At 46.6% G+C, this 17,364-nt stretch overlaps 1 protein-coding gene across 3 annotated transcripts in view; it reads right to left on the minus strand.

Moving 5' to 3' along the window:
• Dhit (regulator of G protein signaling double hit) overlaps window positions 1-15,247 on the minus strand; it is a 29,684-nt gene extending 14,437 nt beyond the window's left edge. Inside the window, exons 1-2 of one of the 3 annotated variants that reach the window (XM_076524321.1) lie at window positions 12,042-15,247; window positions 3,851-4,221 (exon numbers count right to left, since the gene is read on the minus strand). In XM_076524321.1, the coding sequence (XP_076380436.1) occupies window positions 3,851-4,221; window positions 12,042-12,050 (380 nt within the window). In that variant the 5' untranslated portion in view covers window positions 12,051-15,247. Of the gene's footprint in view, window positions 1-3,847; window positions 4,222-4,322; window positions 4,831-12,041 lie in introns of those variants that run through there. The other 2 variants (XM_033483071.2, XM_033483072.2) reach the window with 2 other exon arrangements.
• Between the last annotated feature and the right edge of the window lie 2,117 nt (window positions 15,248-17,364).

The raw sequence follows: 17,364 nt of genomic DNA on the forward strand, positions 1-17,364 counted from the left end.
TTTCGAGGATCGATCGTCGTCGGATGTTCCCACTTTTTCACCGAGCCGAGAACGAACCTTTCAAACAGGCTCGTTCGTTCCTTCATTTTTTTTCTCTCTCTTTCATTCCCTCGCTATACTGTCCGTTGTCTTCGAACAGCTCGCGCTTATGGCTTACAGAACGCGTTCCCGAGGCGAACACGACGGAAGGGATCATTACCATCGGAGAAATTAACGTTCCCGGAGAACGCAATGGAGATCGCATTGCGACGAAACTTTGCACTCTCGCATTGCGATGAAAGCCTGCCTGATTATTAGATTCGAATCCCTGGCGCTCGAAGTTATGTCACGTTACAAAATGTAATAATATAATAATGATAATATAATATCTGAGTCGTATAAATTAGAAATACTATAGGTCAGATAAACAATTTTGGATTTGGATGTAAAATGGCTTCGAGTGCAAAGGGTTAACCCCTTGGCATATCGAGTCGTTACAAAGATTTGAAAGCGACTCTGTTAACAGTTCTTTTCTTTCAAAATTCGAAATCGCATGCTATTCTTTCGGTACCGGTATTCAAATATTGCAAATATGATAAATATAAATTTTTCCTTTCTTGCTGAGAGACTGCGAAAAACAAAGTAGTTTTAATCATCGTAGACAGCCATAGGACAAGGGGTTAATTAAGGATGAGAATCGTTGAATTTGCATCTCTTAAAACGGCCATTTTCCCTAACACTACGGCTTAACCGCGAATTATAATTGAATAATGGAGAAGTTGACCTGATCGATACACTGGCAACAGTGATAACTCAGTTATAAGTGAATATCTTATCTTGTAGAGATAGTATTATTCAAATTAAATTGCACCCATCTCTACCACGTAATAAGGACGCTAGAATTTCGTCCAATGCGACTATATAAGATCCTTGCTTTCCATTCAAATAGCTGGTTGCTAGTACTTGTTTAGTACTTACTTGTTTAGTACTCAAAGACTAAGCGACACATGTTTTATTTTATATCTGAGGTAATTCGAATTAAACGTGTGAGAAACCTACCCCCAAAAGTTTAGCGTACGATGAGAATATTAGGAATTTCTCATGGAACGAAAACCTTGAATACACGTTGTTATCAAAAGCAACAAAGAATTTCAAAGATGCAATAAAAACTTGGCACATGCTCAAACATTTCCCGATATTCTATATCCCATATCCCATATCCGATATTTCATATCCCATATACCATATCTCATATCCCATATACCATATCTCATATCCGATATCCGATATACGATATCCCGTATCCGATATCCCACATCCCATATCCGATATCCGATATCCCATATCCCATCTCCGATATCCCATATCCCATATCCCATATCCCATATCCCGTATCCCATATCCCATATCCCATATCCCATATCCCGTATCCCATATCTCATATCCGATATCCCGTATCCCATATCCGATATCCCATATCCCATATTCCATATATCGTATCCCATATCCCATATCCGATATCCCATATCCCATATCCCATATCCCATATCCGATATCCCATATCCCGTATCCCATATCCGATATCCCGTATCCCATATCCCGTATCCCATATCCGATATCCCATATCCCATATCCCATATCCCGTATCCCATATCCCATATCCCATATCCGATATCCCATATCCCGTATCCGATATCCCACATCCGATATCCCGTAACCCACATCCCATATCCCATATCCCGTAACCCATATCCGATATCCCATATCCGATATCCCGTATCCCATATCCCGTATCCGATATCCGATATCCCATATCCCATATCCGATATCCCATATCCCATATCCCATATCCCATATCCGATATCCCATATCCCGTATCCCGTATCCCGCATCCCATATCCCGTATCCCATATCCCATATCCCATATCCCGTATCCCATATCCCATATCCCGTATCCCATATCTCGTATCCGATATCCCATATCCCATATCCCATATCCCGTATCACATATCCGATATCCCGTATCCCATATCCGATATCCCATATCCCATATTCCATATATCGTATCCCATATCCCATATCCCGTATCCCATATCCCGTATCCCATATCCGATATCCGATATCCCATACCCCATATCCCATATCCCGTATCCCATATCCCATATCCCATATCCCATATCCCATATATCGTATCCCATATCCCATATCCGATATCCCATATCCCATATCCGATATCCCACATCCCATATCCCGTCTCCCATATCCGATATCCCATATCCCATATCCCGTATCCCGTATCCCATATATCGTATCCCATATCCCATATCCCGTATCCCGTATCACATATCCCGTATCCCATATCCCATATCCCGTATCCCATATTCCGTATCCCATATCCGATATCCCGTATCCCATATCCCATATCCGATATCCCACATCCCATATCCCGTCTCCCATATCCGATATCCCATATCCCATATCCCGTATCCCGTATCCCATATCCCATATCCCATATCCCGTATCCCGCATCCCATATCCCGTATCCCATATCCCGTATCCCATATCCCATATTCCATATCCCGTATCCCATATCCCATATCCCGTATCCCGTATCCCATATCCCATATCCCATATCCCGTATCCCATATCCCATATCCCGTATCCCATATCCCGCATCCCATATCCGATATCCCGTATCCCATATCCCATATATCGTATCCCATATCCCATATCCGATATCCCATATCACATATCCCGTATCCCGTATCCCATATCCGATATCCCGTATCCCATATCCCATATCCCACATCCGATATCCCGAATTCCATATCCCGTATCCCATATCCCATATCCCATATCCCATATCCCATATATCGTATCCCATATCCCATATCCCGTATCCCATATCCGATATCCGATATCCCATACCCCATATCCCATATCCCGTATCCCATATCCCATATCCCATATCCCATATTCCATATATCGTATCCCATATCCCATATCCGATATCCCATATCCCATATCCGATATCCCACATCCCATATCCCGTCTCCCATATCCGATATCCCATATCCCATATCCCGTATCCTGTATCCCATATATCGTATCCCATATCCCATATCCCGTATCCCGTATCACATATCCCGTATCCCATATCCCATATCCCGTATCCCATATTCCGTATCCCATATCCGATATCCCGTATCCCATATCCCATATCCGATATCCCACATCCCATATCCCGTCTCCCATATCCGATATCCCATATCCCATATCCCATATCCCGTATCCCGTATCCCATATCCCATATCCCATATCCCGTATCCCGCATCCCATATCCCGTATCCCATATCCCGTATCCCATATCCCATATTCCATATCCCGTATCCCGTATCCTGTATCCCATATCTCATATCCCATATCCGATATCCCGTATCCCGTATCCCATATCCTATATTCCATTTCCAATATCTCATACCCTATATAACATATCCCAAAAGTAACAAACTGTTCGATGCAGCACTGGAAAGAAGGAATGTGAAATAAATAAATTGATAACTATGAAAAAAAATACTTTATATTGTAGTTTTGTTCAAATCGATTATTTCCCTTATGAATTCCTATATGAACATGTTCTTATTCGAATAAAACCTTGTTCGGATAAATTTTTATCTAAACAAATCTTTATTCGTTTGGATATTTATTCGATAGTGTCGAATAAAACTTTATTCGTCAGTCTTTATCTCTTATCCATCGAGTCAATTAAATTTTGCCATCTTTGAAACGAAAGAGTAGGTTAGCAACCGGCTATTCGAACGGAGACCAAGGGATCAGAAAAAATGCAAATAGACAGGAACGGTAATACCACAAGCAACTGCAGCACCAACACAGGCAACAGTTATCCTTCTTCGAGCGGCCCATGATTCCCGAGCCTTGGCGTTGCTGTTGTTGTTGCTGTTGCTGTGGTTGCTGTTGCTGCTGAGACGACGGCGCCTGCTGTTGCTGTTGCAACTGTTGTTGCTGCTGCGGCTGCTGTTGTTGCTGCTGCGGCTGTTGCTGTTGCTGTTGCTGCTGCTGGGACGACTGCTGCGGATTATTGTGCTGCGTCGAGGAGTCGGACGCAGGAGTCTGACCTTGGCTCTGGGCGCGCATCCGGCAACCACCGGCGACACCCTCGCCACCCCCGGTCCCGTGACTAACGCCGATCCCCATTGCAGGTGCACCGATTCCGCTCGACATCTGCAAACGAGATCGCGTCCAGTCAGTCAGACGTCCCTGCCCCCCTTTTGCTTCTCCGCTCCGAAAATAAGCACGGTTGAGCCGCGCAGCGGACACTCGACCTTAACCTTCGCGACCCGGTTTCCGCGGAGAACACGAGCCCGGCACTCCGGAGGGCTTCGATCGGCGACCTACGACCCGGTTGCGTCGAGATACTAGACACCAATCGCGTTGATCAGCAGTGGACTGGCGGGGGACACTGTTTAACCCTTACCTGAATTTTTAAAGCGATTTCTGTGGTAATCCAAAGTCTATCTTTGACCGTCGGAATAGCTCTAATCGACAGGAAACCGATCTTGGCGGAATTTAACAGATAAAAGTGGAGCACTTAGGTTGCGAAAGTTGAGTTTTGGCTTTTTAACACTTTGTCTGTCACGCCAACAACTTTAAAAATTTTTTGTAAAATTCAAGTGTAGTATTTAATAAAAAATCGAAATGTAATGGCGTATGATATCAATTACTCTTGAAAATTTTTACGTTCTATAGATCCTAATGAAAAATTAAGAGGATACAATAGATCAGCTTAACCAGTTAGCTGCTTCTAACGAGTATAGTCATCATAATGAAATGGCTATCTTTTGTGTTATGAAGAGTATGCATCATGCGTAAAAATTCACAGTTGAAATTACAATTTTAGTGGAGACTAAAATATATTTGACCGATATATGAAAGATGAAATAAAACAAACAAAGAAACGTAAATAATTATTATGAAGAAATCGTATATGGTGTTTAGGTTAGGTAGTACACTCGGCATAGCTTCCTTTTTGCGACACATTTTAGCTATTAACTTTTCGAAAATGTCGCCACAGCTAACTGGTAAAAAGTTAATTCTCAAATCAGTCCAACTAATTTTGTCACTGTATGCGTAACGCGGCAACCAAAATGTTAATAATTCTGTGTGTTCCAAGAATTTTGTGAAGCGGTTTATTGTTTTAAAAACTGGATTTACTACTGGATTTATAAAAGTATTGTACGTATCAAAATTATGTATTTTATATTAAGAAATCCAACTCTGCAAGCAGAATTCTACGTAAATTTATTCGTTCAAATAAAGTCGTATAAATTACCGATTAAATTGCTGTTTCTCACGACGTTTTTTCAAGAATCTGTATGTAAGTAAATGAGAAAGCTATATAGAAGTCAGAGATGCGAGTTGTATGAGAATATAAATGGCGACTACGCCTATTATCCCCAGTTAACAGGTTAAGGTCAATTGGACCTTAGCGCTCCGAAATTCCTTAACAAGCTACTAAGGTGAACGACCTTTCCACCGACCATCTAATTGCTTTATAATAAGCATTGTTTATCGAAATATACGGTCACCTTCGTCTATTATTATTATTATTCATTTTCATCGAACACTTTTCCAACCGAGATTACAAATGAAATTGAACGTTTATAACGAGCACACAGCGAAAACTACAATCGACCCACTTCTTCGTTGACCTACTTGCGCCGGCTGTGACATTTTCAAACTAGTTCAAAGAAACACACTATATCGCAATAAACAAAGTTTTTATTCATAGACTCGCGTCTTCATCAATTTTTGTTTATGTCAAAAGTAGGTTAGTGGAGCCGATTACCGTGGGATGATCAATTGGTTTGCTCTCGACGTACGAGTCCTTAAGTGGAACAAGAAATATTACAATTTGCTATTAAAAAAATAAACGTAATAAAAGAACAACAAAATTTAATATATCTTATTCGATGAATGTAAAGTTAAAATTGCGCCCGAAATAAGAGCAAACGGATGATTTGATTGAACGACCGACAACGAATTATTAAACAACCATAAACGACCAGGCTTCTTATGGAAAGACGAGCAGAGGTAAAGACAACATAATGGAAAACACGAAAACTGTGGGTGTTTCGCCAGGGTCGGAAAGTTTCGCGGCATAAACCAACGCAGTGGTTCGCCAGCCGAAGCAACGGAACTTCGCAACATAAACTGAAGCTTCATTAAAAAAAAAGCTGGGTAAACTTTGATAGTTAATGGCACCACATGCGCGCTAGCGTTGGTAACCCGAAATCAGTTCGCGCGACTTATCAGTTCTCATTAGCGGCGAGAACTTTTCCTGCGGAGGATTCTAACTCGACGAAAGTGATCGGGGAACGAGAAATTAATGAACCGAGAAGTATTATCTGCATAAACGTATTCGGGCAACTTTTTTGCGCGTCCGCAAGAATCACGGCCGGAGTTTCGTTCAGAACACATTTCGGATGTTAATATTTCCTCGAGCTGGCGGCTTCATTTGCATCTTACGGTTTCTTGGCCCGCGATTAGAACGAGTTCCGAGAGACACGTAAATGACACCGCGATGTCCGCGCGATATGTTTAATCTTTCTGCTGGAAAAAATTGTCGGCTCAAGGGGACTCGGTGTCCGCGAACGGTGAAAACCGTCCACAAAGAAATTGGGACGCGATCCGATCTAGCGTGCATCGGGATCCAGATCGGCCACTGGCTTATTTGACCACTCGAAAAAAAAAAAAAAAAATATCACAGCCGATTCGTACACGGAAGCACGATAAAGTCGTTAAGCTCTAATTGAAACAAGCTGACCGTACGGTAATTGACACATAAGCTCTCAAAAGGCAGCCAATTAGTTTGGATATAGTATTGTCGCACGGTCAGCTGCACCTATCGATCCGCTCAGTGTTTTCGATGCTAACGCGGAAACAACGATACGGGAATGCAAAAGACTCGGCCGAAGAGATTTACCGTCCGCGTCACGCTCAAAGGGCGGAAGACAAAATGGCGCCCACTGCTGGTCTTTTTATATCCCATTATTTTAACATCGCCGCCTCCGGACTCGATATTTAAACCTGATCCGGATAATTTTAGACAAATTCAACTGCCGACACGAACGCGCGAACATTCCCGTTCCACTGAACATTAATTGCAAAACGGTTCGGCACAGTTTCAAATGTCGGCTTGTCTTCCGCGTACACAGATCTCCAATGATTTCATCGAAATGTTTCTTTCAACTCTTCACGGTTTTACGGGTTCGATCGTTTCTCAGAAATGTCAGGAATAATAGTCGCACGAAGAAAGCAATGTTTTAATTCTCGCTCACGGTTCGAAGCAAATTGAACGTTTATTATTTCGATTCGACTGTAATTAACATCCGATTCTCGAAAAGATCTAAATTCTTCGTCCTCGTCCAACCTTCATTTTTCTGCCTTGTCAAATGTCCCTTGTCAAATCGACACGTTAATTAAATATCAGCATGATGGAAAGGGCGATAATTAACTTCGTAAATTCAATCTCTGGAAACACGATAACTGCAGCGCATTTAGACGCATTCGGGTATGTTTCAAACGAAATGCGATAATAAAACGATCTACGGAACGTAATATTTCTTCGGCTCAAACTGCTGTAATTAATTTATATATTATAGTAAGAGAAATTGTTAGATTTTAGCATGAAAGTTGCTAAATTTTGCTGTTCAAAAGCAACGATCTATTTTTCGATTAAATCGATCCAATCACGAGGAACGGATCAACCGAAAGTCCACTCTCAGGGGTGTATCGGCGGAGCTCTTCTCCCTAACAAAATTTATTTAAACAATGCGCTAGTGATTGTGTTTATTGTGTAATTGCCAGATAATTGCGATCCGGTAAAGGATCCACGAGGTTCTAATAAGCAAAGCATCGCGCATGCACAGCCTATCTCTCTTCCTCTCCCTTCATCTCTCTCTCTCTCTCTCTCTCTCTCTTTTCTTCTCTCGCTAGCTCGCTCTCTAGGGGGCCGCTTCTCCCTGACAAAATTTATTTAAGAAAAACAATGCGCTAGTGATTGTGTTTATTGTGTAATTGCCAAATGATTGCGATCCGGTAAAGGAACCTCGTGGATCGAGGTTCCAATAAGCAAAGCGTCGCGCATGCACAGCCTATCTCTCTCCCTCTCCCTTCATCTCTCTCTTTTTTTCTCTCTCTCCCTCTCTCTCTCTCTCTTTTCTTCTCTCTCTAGCTCGCTCTCTGGGGGGCCGCTTTATTTTTACGCCACGGTGTACATCGATGATCTGCTCAGGCTTCGCACGATAACGACCACACTCGAGAGTCGCTAATACAGGCTGTGGGCAGCGATTGATAAACAGCAGACTTTCGCAGAGATCCGCGAGCCGCACGTGTGTGCGTCCAGATGGAAGTTATTACTCGACTCCATTGTCAACAACGCGAATCGCAATTTCGAGTTCCCTCGGAACAATGGACCGTCCATGAATATTCCAAAAACCGGGCGGTTCAATCTGAAAGCGTTCCGCGAGAAAATATATCCGGAGGGTCGGGAACAATAAATAATTTTCTAGAATGCTTCCCAAACACTTTCGGGAGAACCGTCCTTCTATTTCTCGTTATAGAGTAAATAACGTCCGGATGAAATAATGGAGTAAATAATATTTTCATTGGATTGTTTATGGAGACGTTATAGACAATTTATAACGGCGGCGGGTTTTGAAAACGTTTAGAGAATATTCCGTGGGAAAATAAATCGGAGAAAATTCAGATGCTTCTGGAACATTTGTTTATTGTTCAAATAAATGTTCTAATATTCGTATGGTTGGTGACCGATTAGAGAGCGGCCCAGATTTTCGGCACGAGAACACTTCTCGACATTTCGCCGGCGCGTGTTCTTAATATTCTCACGAATACACGTCGGACCAGGTATCGGGAACGGAGGCCGAGGCGTCGAAAATGCACGGAAGCGGGGAATTTCTAATGGAAAAGAAACAGCGAAGATTATTAAAGGAAATATTGTTTGAAATCGGGTGTTTACATAAGCGAGGCTCGCCGTGGCTGTTCGAATTTCTCGGGTGCCGGCACATTTTCAAAAATACTTCGCCGCGCGAAGCGATTTCAGATCAGCTCGCAGCCACGTTTCCCATTAAGAAAAGGCTGCGTAGTCTCGTATAAAAACACAATCGAACGACAACAGAGCGATAACGAAAAGAAAATATATGTCTCGGAGATGTATCTCTTCGTGAAAACGTGAATTCCGCGAGACCGGCGTGAAACGATGGGAACGCGTCGAGAGCCGTAACAACCGTCGCGACTATTGCATTCGAACAGCGATCGCCGCGAAATTGCATTTAACAAAATAATATTTACCGGACGATACGGGAAGCGTAACAGATACAAGATGGACGAGGCATCTCCCGGCACTGAATCAGCCCGCAACCGTTGGAGCCGCGCCAAAAAGTGCATTCGCACAATGTTTACATTCCCCCGGCGGAATATAAAAATATTTTCCGCACCGAAATACCAGCATCGGGAGGAGAATCGAGCGAAAAACAGCGAAAGGAAAAATGGCGCATCGTCGCGGCGACGCGACTTGTCGCGAAGCGGCGCCTCCGCTATTTTTATAAATCGCCGGGCCGTCAGGCTATCATTGTACTTAACGCGCGCGTTTCGAATCGCGCCACTTGTGTTCTAATTATGCAACGCTCCTACCGGACACTTGTTGACGCGTGCCGAACGGCACCGAACTCGAATCCCGGTTCGAACGTTTCTCGAAACCGAAGGACCGCTCGTTATCGACGCCAATGCGTATCGGTGGATCGACCCCATCATCGGCGCGGCGCGTTGCTCAATTGGCGAGCACGTGTGCCGCATGAGGAATGCGGCTTCCTAAATTTGTTTCGACGCGGTGCGCGTGTATTCGCGCGAGCCAGTCCCGATTTTTGTGTATTTTTCCCCGGTCGTTAACGGCGGAATCACTTCGACTCGCGCGCGCACACCCGAGCGTATCTCTCTGTAAATGAAATTCCTCCGATCGATTCTAGTACGCTGTTCGAGATACGGCCGCCACCGCCGTCGCCGCCGCCGCCGCGTTCCTATCCTCGGTCTGGTAATTATAGCGACATTCAAACCGAAGTTTGATTCATGCTCTTGGACTTGCGGAAAGCCGGAAGAACGAACGGCCTGAGAGAAACGTCGAGACGAGAAAGAGATGTTCCAAATATTCGAACGTTGATCTCTGTTTAAGTTTTGATTGCCGGCTCGATTTTTGCAATCACAAATGATTCGGTCATTGAGAGACATGATAAATGCTCGAATGAAAAGGTATTCGACTATTTTATTCGGCGTCGAATAAATTAATAATTCAAAGATTCATCGATTCGAAATGATTGATGTGGCTGTTTGTCGATGTAACTATTGTTTCCGATGCGACAAACCTGGAAGTCGATGTAGATTTTGGAAATTGTTTTTCTGGTGCTTTCTGATACGTAAATGTATTGTTTGAAGATATTTTATTGTTTCTATAGACAAATCGTGTACATATTGTGAAAACAAAATATCTCAGGGACACAAATAAATATGTATCTAAATCTGAAACTCGAGTAGTGCAAATTTTGCGTTGCTTATGTCAACTTCATGGAATAAAATTGTCAGTGCAAAATCCAACTGGAGGCAGGATAAGAATTTGCTTAAATCGGGTACACAAGTTCGTGATACTATGGCTACATTTTCCAAAATTTCGACTTCATCCCGTATTGTTACTTGCGCGGTAAAAGCTGTGTTTTCGACGATAATGTACTATAAAAAACGATTGTTTCCAAGATCGAATTGAAAAGCACCGAAGTATACACAAGTTTGTCCAACTAATTGACACGATGGAATCGACCACGTTGTTCGTATAAGCGCAACACTATTCTACGATCAGAACGTAGAAGAAATTGTTATGATGACGTGTTCAAACAGACTAAAATATGCCAAGATTTATTATATGCAGGAGAATGATCACATCTAACTTTTCCATTTCCGTTTTCTTACCCAATTAGTTATTGCAATCTTTTTGAGAATTGCGCAAGTTACTGTAACTTATTTCCTTCATATTTTGTTTAAATACGATATTTTCATAAAATACTTTATTTTATAAGTATTGCTATTAGTAATAATAATAAAATACTATTAATAATACCAATATATAATAATTAATAGTAATACTAATTACTTATATTATAAGTATTATTATACTTTATAAGTATATCTCCTTTTTAACCAGTAAGCTATTTTTTACGAGTGAACCTCGTTACAACACAAAATATTGTCATTTCTTAAAAATAGCTAACTGGTTAATTAAACTATTCAGAAGATGCGGGATTTTTCGGGATTGCGATATGGTGGTAATCGGAGTGTTAAGACGCGAAGCTGTAATATCTTCTAAAGGAAAATGTGCGTGACGGAACATCCTGGCCAAAAACCACGATAGCATCTCGAGTGGTCCAAGGTTCGAGGCGCGATCCAAGGCACCCCATCCCCCACCGCCTCGCGTTCGATCGCCGCGAGTAGATCGCGCGGAAGGTCTGGCAGTTTCGGCGCGTGTCAGTCGCGCTTCGTCCGTGCCGAATATAAATCCCGGTTGGATCAACAGGCTCCGTGTGCGACTAGCTAGCAGGCGTCTAACCCAAATCCACGGTTCACCGAAGCCTTCCAGCTGTTCTGGTTCGGCGTGTCTCGAAGGCGGCGATAGCGTATGTCCGAATTGCGGCTAAAAGCGTCGCTTTCGCATCGGGAAACGAGAAAGAGTGAGCGAGAACGAGCGAGAGAGAGAGAGAGAGAGCGGGAGAGAGGGAGAGAGAGAAAGATAGGGAGCGAGAGAAAGAAAAAGAAAGAGGGCGGGGGAGAGTGAGTGAGTGAGTAAGAGAGAGAGAGAGAGAGAGAGAGACAGAGAGAGCGGGTAAAACGGAGCGCGGCGTCGACCGCGAGCAGGCATCTTCCGACATCTCGCAGCCATCGACAGGCTCTGGGTCTCTCAATCGATATCGCATCGGCCTCACCTCTATCATGTTCCATGCGCCCAAAAGCGAGACCAGCTCGCTTCCCGCGTTCGAGGTCTCAGCTAAGCGACGTGTTCACGGTCGGAGCAGCTAGTTGGCCAGGTCTCGGCGATCTCACCTCCACCCTGCCGTGCGGGATAGATCAGCTTATCCCGGTCCGCCGGCGGGACTAAGGCCTCTCCGGGCCTCGCCCGATTCCTGCATGCTCCTAGCGGGCTGGCTGCCGAGGACCCGGTCGTTCCCTCCTGAGGACCCTTCGAACCGACCGCGGCCGCGGCCGCGACACACAACCGGGAGCCGAAGCGGGCGTTCTTTTTCCTTTCACGCACTCACGGACGGACACATACGAGCACCAGGGTAATACACCACTCGCGCGGGGGACCACTCTCTTCGAGATCCTCCTCCTCCTCCACCGCCTACGGGCTACGGGAACTCCAGCTCCGGCGTGCTCGAGGACGGCGGCGAGTAACAGCTCGAATCGGCGCGGCGAGGTCCAGCGCGACGATCGTCCTCGCGCATTATACACCACCGGCCATTTCCCGCCTCCCTCTGCGCGACACGGTCCTCTCCTCTCCTCTCCTCTCTCTCTCTCTCTTTCGTCCAGGCCTAGCCCTCCGACTCCGAGAGCCGAGCGAGCACCTGGGCCCCCGTTGTCTTTCCTTCCGGCCGTTCACCACCGCCTTCGGGCCACGATTCACCACCAGGAACCACCAGACCCCGAGCAAACCAGACCGGACCAGGCCAGATCAGGCCAGACCAGGCCAGACCAGGCCAGACCAGGCCACCACGTTCAACAACACCCGACCGAGCGACGAGCACACAACGACGCGACGACGTGACCCAACCCCATCCACCTCTACAGAGGAGAGCCGCCGCGGGTCCCAGCCGCGCGCAGATCGCACACGATGCGAGAAGGGAAGGCGGATGCGCGACGGTCGATCACACGGCCAAGGGAAAGATAGACTCTCTCAATGGCGTCCCCTATGGGTGGGCACCGTTCGCGCCGCACTCCCGACACCCGTCACGATCACCACATAGATCCTGTCCCATCTCGTCGTCGGGTCCCGTTTGCCTGCGGCCGCGTCCATCGACCGGGCCACCGAACTTCCGGCCGAACACCACGAAGGACGATCAACGAACCGAAGGACGCAGGAGACGGCTACAGAGAGAGAGAGAGAGAGAGAGAGAGAGAGAGAGAGAGAGAGAGAGAGAATTGATCGTCCTGTGGCGGCACCGCGCGCGACGGCCACGGGGGATGACGACGACGGTCCCCTCTCGATCCCGTTCCTCTCTCGGTGGTCCCTCCTCCTCTGTCGGTGCTCGATTTCCAAGGCGGAATTTCGTTGAAAAAACTCGATCTCGTCGAACTCGGTTTCGCGGAACTCGTCGTTTTTTTGGTAGAATCTCCGGCGGTGATAACGGATCCCCGGCCGCGCACCGTTTTCTTTCCTCTGTTTGCTACGGCGACGGTGTTTTCCGCTTGTCGTCGCACCCGCTTCCTCTCTCTCACTCGCGAGCTGTTGCTCGCGTGGGTGGCCGAACACGGCGCTGTTCTCGCTACGTCGTCCGCTACGTTGACGGTGTATAAATAGGTTTCGTGGCTGTTTGAAGCTGCAGGGCGCTGGCGCGGCCAGCTAGAGCGCCGCTACCGCCGCCTCTGGCCTCTGCTGCCGTCGCGTCGCCTCGCGTCGCGTCGCGATGTTCCCTCCGTCGACGACTGTCGCTCGCCGGTCTCTACGCTCGAAACGCCGACGACGACGACGAGAGAACTCGGCCGGCCGCCCGCTCCAAAGGGAGAGAGGGACGCGTTTTAAAAGGGCGCCGATGAAGGAACAGCGGAAACGAGGGGAGGAGAGACAAAAGAGGGAACAACCAGTCGAGGGAGCAGCGGGGAGTGCCGCGAATCGGACGGAAGAGGGAAACAGGAAAACATCGCGAGCCTCTCAATGTAACTAGACTATTTTTCAGCGCCGCGCCGGACTGATTTCGCCGGATCGACCTGGCTAAGAGAGACGGAGAGAGCCGGAGGGAGGAAGAGAGAGAGAGAACGAGGGCGAGACAGACGGAGAACGTGCTAGCGAGGGAAAGAGAGAGAAAGAGAGAGAGAGAAGGGCGAGGGAGACAGAGAGAAAGAGAGAAAGAGAGAGAGAGAGAGCAGAGCGTGAACGAGTCGGTGCGCTGGTTATTGATTGGCAGAAGTCGAGACCAGAGGGAGAGACGAGCCCACGGCGTTGTCACGCTGGACACCGAGCGAACGACCAGTCGTCGTGATTCACCTACCGCATACCGCCTCGATCCGCGAAAATCACCTTCGACGATCGAGAATCGATCTCCGTGCTACCCGCCGCCGGTACACGCGAGTCCCTCGACGCGAGAATGGCGGCTGGTCGCAACAAGCGATGTCACCGATCCCCGGCTACCCGTGCAGTTCAACGAACGAGTCGAGCAAATCTCGAGCGACTCGATGGAGCTCCGAGCGAATCATCCGGATTCAATGACGTATCCTATCGAAGGAGCTGGGGATTCTCAGTCTTTCTTTCTCTCTCTCTCTTTTTTTCTCTCAGAGGGTCCGAGGGTGTAGGCTGAGGGTGGCGAAGTCGGTTCTCGGGAGTCATCTGACACACTGGACACTTTCTTCAGCCATCGAACACTGGCACACTTCTCTCTCTACCCTCCGTTTCCTTCTCCTTGTGCTTTTTTTCCCCGGTCTCTCTGTCTCCCTTTCCGGTTTCCCGTCTCTCTTTCTCTCTCTCTCGCTCTCTCTTTCTCTGTCTCTCTCCCCCTTTGTCTTTCTCTCCCTCTCCGGCTCTCTGTCACTTGTCGTGGAAAACGTTCGAGGCGTATCTCGGCGCGTCTTGCAACGTTATTGCCCTCTTCCACCACCCCTGTCGACCTTCTCTTCGCGCCGGGTTGACACGACACGCTGGTGTACGCGGTACGCCCTCGTTCTCACCCCCTGCGTCGCCACCGGATCCCGAGCGAAGCTTCGCTTCACACGGCCTCCGGCTGAAGAGTTCGCGGCCAATATGGCGGATTGTACGCGGTCACGCGACGATGCGTCTCGCTTCGCTCGCTTCGTTTCGTTTCGTTTCGTTTCCTGTCGTTTCTCGTTTGGCCACCACTGTTGCCTCCGTCGACGGTCCTAGCGACGCTGACGCGAGGCACCGCGACGCGAACCTCTATCCGCCGCGCCACCGCCGACCGTGTAACGCCGACGCCGACGCCGACGCCGACGCAGGCCGCGCAAAGCCGAGCCGAGTCTCTCGCTCTCGACGCGCTGCCCGAGGACGCGCAGAGTTCTCGCTCGCGGGTCCTGCGTGCGAACGACCCGCTCTGATGGACGACCGATCTAACCGGCCCACGGCGATCGACGATGCACGATACGCCAGCGAGTGGGAGACTGTCAATGGGACTGTCAACGACTATTACGATCTAGTCTCTAACGCGGGCATTTAATTATTTAGGGTGCCACTTGGGGAATTGTATGGCGCGAGCTACTCTGACGTTCGGGGACTATTTTGGTTTACCCTCGGTCAGGGACGAATGTTAACAGACGTGCCACGAACTTACGTGGTTCCGATGTTGCGAACGTAAGTCGAGAAATAAGGGTAGAAAGGGTAAATTAATGTACAGGGTGAGCCGTAATTCGTAGCGCAACCGAGAAACGGGTGATATTCTACATGAGAAAAATATGGAAAAGATTTCGTACGACGTTCTTTTATCGCGGGCTCGGTTTTCGAGAAAATCGACTTTAAAGTTCGTTGCTGCCGAGGCAGCCAATGTATTAACCCTTTGCACTCGAAGCTATTTTAACTGTAAATATAAAATCATTTTTCTACCTTATACTATTTCTATTAAACGTGATTAAAATGCATTTTATGCGCATGAAATTGACTCTCGGGACTCGCGCAATAATTGCACTCTTATCAATCTTTCAAAATCGAAATTTTGTTGATATAAAAATCATTTTGAAACGTAATATAACAAATTTTCGTGGTGTCTCAGGGTCGCCGCTCGAACAAAGGGTTAAACCGCTTCAAAGAATAAATTTGGAGGATGGGAACAATTGGAAGAAAAGTTCTTTTTAATGCAATTTCAAATTTTGCGAAGCTGATAAATGTATTCAGATGTGCATAACATAACCTTCGAATAGCCTTGGTCAAAAGATTAAAGTTTCGTTAAAGCAGAATGAGAATTTATTCGACTAAAAAGAAGTACACTTAATTTAACCCTCACCCCAATACACGGGCACTCAGATGACTAAACTGCGTTTCAAAGTATGCATCTCTAGACGATATCCTCTTTGCGAATAAATACCTTTCCGGTGCTGTTAGCAGACCCAAGACAGATACGCGAACGTCAAAAGAGTTTCAAGAGTTTTTTGTAAAGAGATCTTACTCATTTCATCGGAGACATCTCTTGAACGGTAAAAAGAAATGAATCGTGTCAACATAGCAGGAAGTTTATTTACACTTTTGTTTTCACATTCTGTTCCTTCCGTTATCGCGATTATCGTCATCGGGACATTTTCTTACGTGCCGAGGATCCTTGGAGAAACTATGGCTGACTCAATGTTTACAGAATCGATGGAACGCACGTAACAGGTGCCATTTTCGCGAGGTTCCCGGCGCAACAGCACGCGTGTGATCTGCGTGAGAATAATAAGCGATGACGCGAATCACGTGCGACACAGTGTGACGTTGACTCCCTGGTGAAGGCTAGCGTGCTTAGTGTGTCTTATCGTTTCGAACATTGGGATCTTTAAAAGGCGATATCGAGCTCCGTAAAAATAATGTCGAATTATCTCCAGAAATGTTTCATGACGTTCGACTCTTTGTCGCGTCGATGGATATTTTAATCTTGACAGTTTTAATTCCCCGGGAAACACGATCCTTTCTTCGTATGATTCTTTAATGGTTTAAATGTAACTGACACTCGTTCCGTGGCTCTCGGGAACTGCGACCGATCGATCCTCCCAATTCCCTCCGCCCTTTAGTCATCCCGAGAAAATTACACGCGTTCCATAATTTTCCTGCGCGTTTACGCACGCCCGTACGTCACGGTGCGTCATCTTTTACGCGAGACTGACCGCCCTTCCCGTCCTTAGGGTGTACTCGCCTCATTTATTTATAGCGCGTCCCGCGAAACATTTTTACACAATGCCGACCACGGGCCGTCTTCCACTCGTCCTTTTGGGAATTTCTGGCTATTAAAATTCAACGCCGCTCCATTAGCATAGAGACGAAACGATGAATAGACCTGAACGCTCCACTCGTTAGCCGAAGAATAACCTTACCCTTAAATATTTGCCGAGGATGCTTCG

Source organism: Megalopta genalis, chromosome 8 (assembly GCF_051020955.1).
Source record: "Megalopta genalis isolate 19385.01 chromosome 8, iyMegGena1_principal, whole genome shotgun sequence".
Classification (NCBI taxonomy): domain Eukaryota; kingdom Metazoa; phylum Arthropoda; class Insecta; order Hymenoptera; family Halictidae; genus Megalopta; species Megalopta genalis.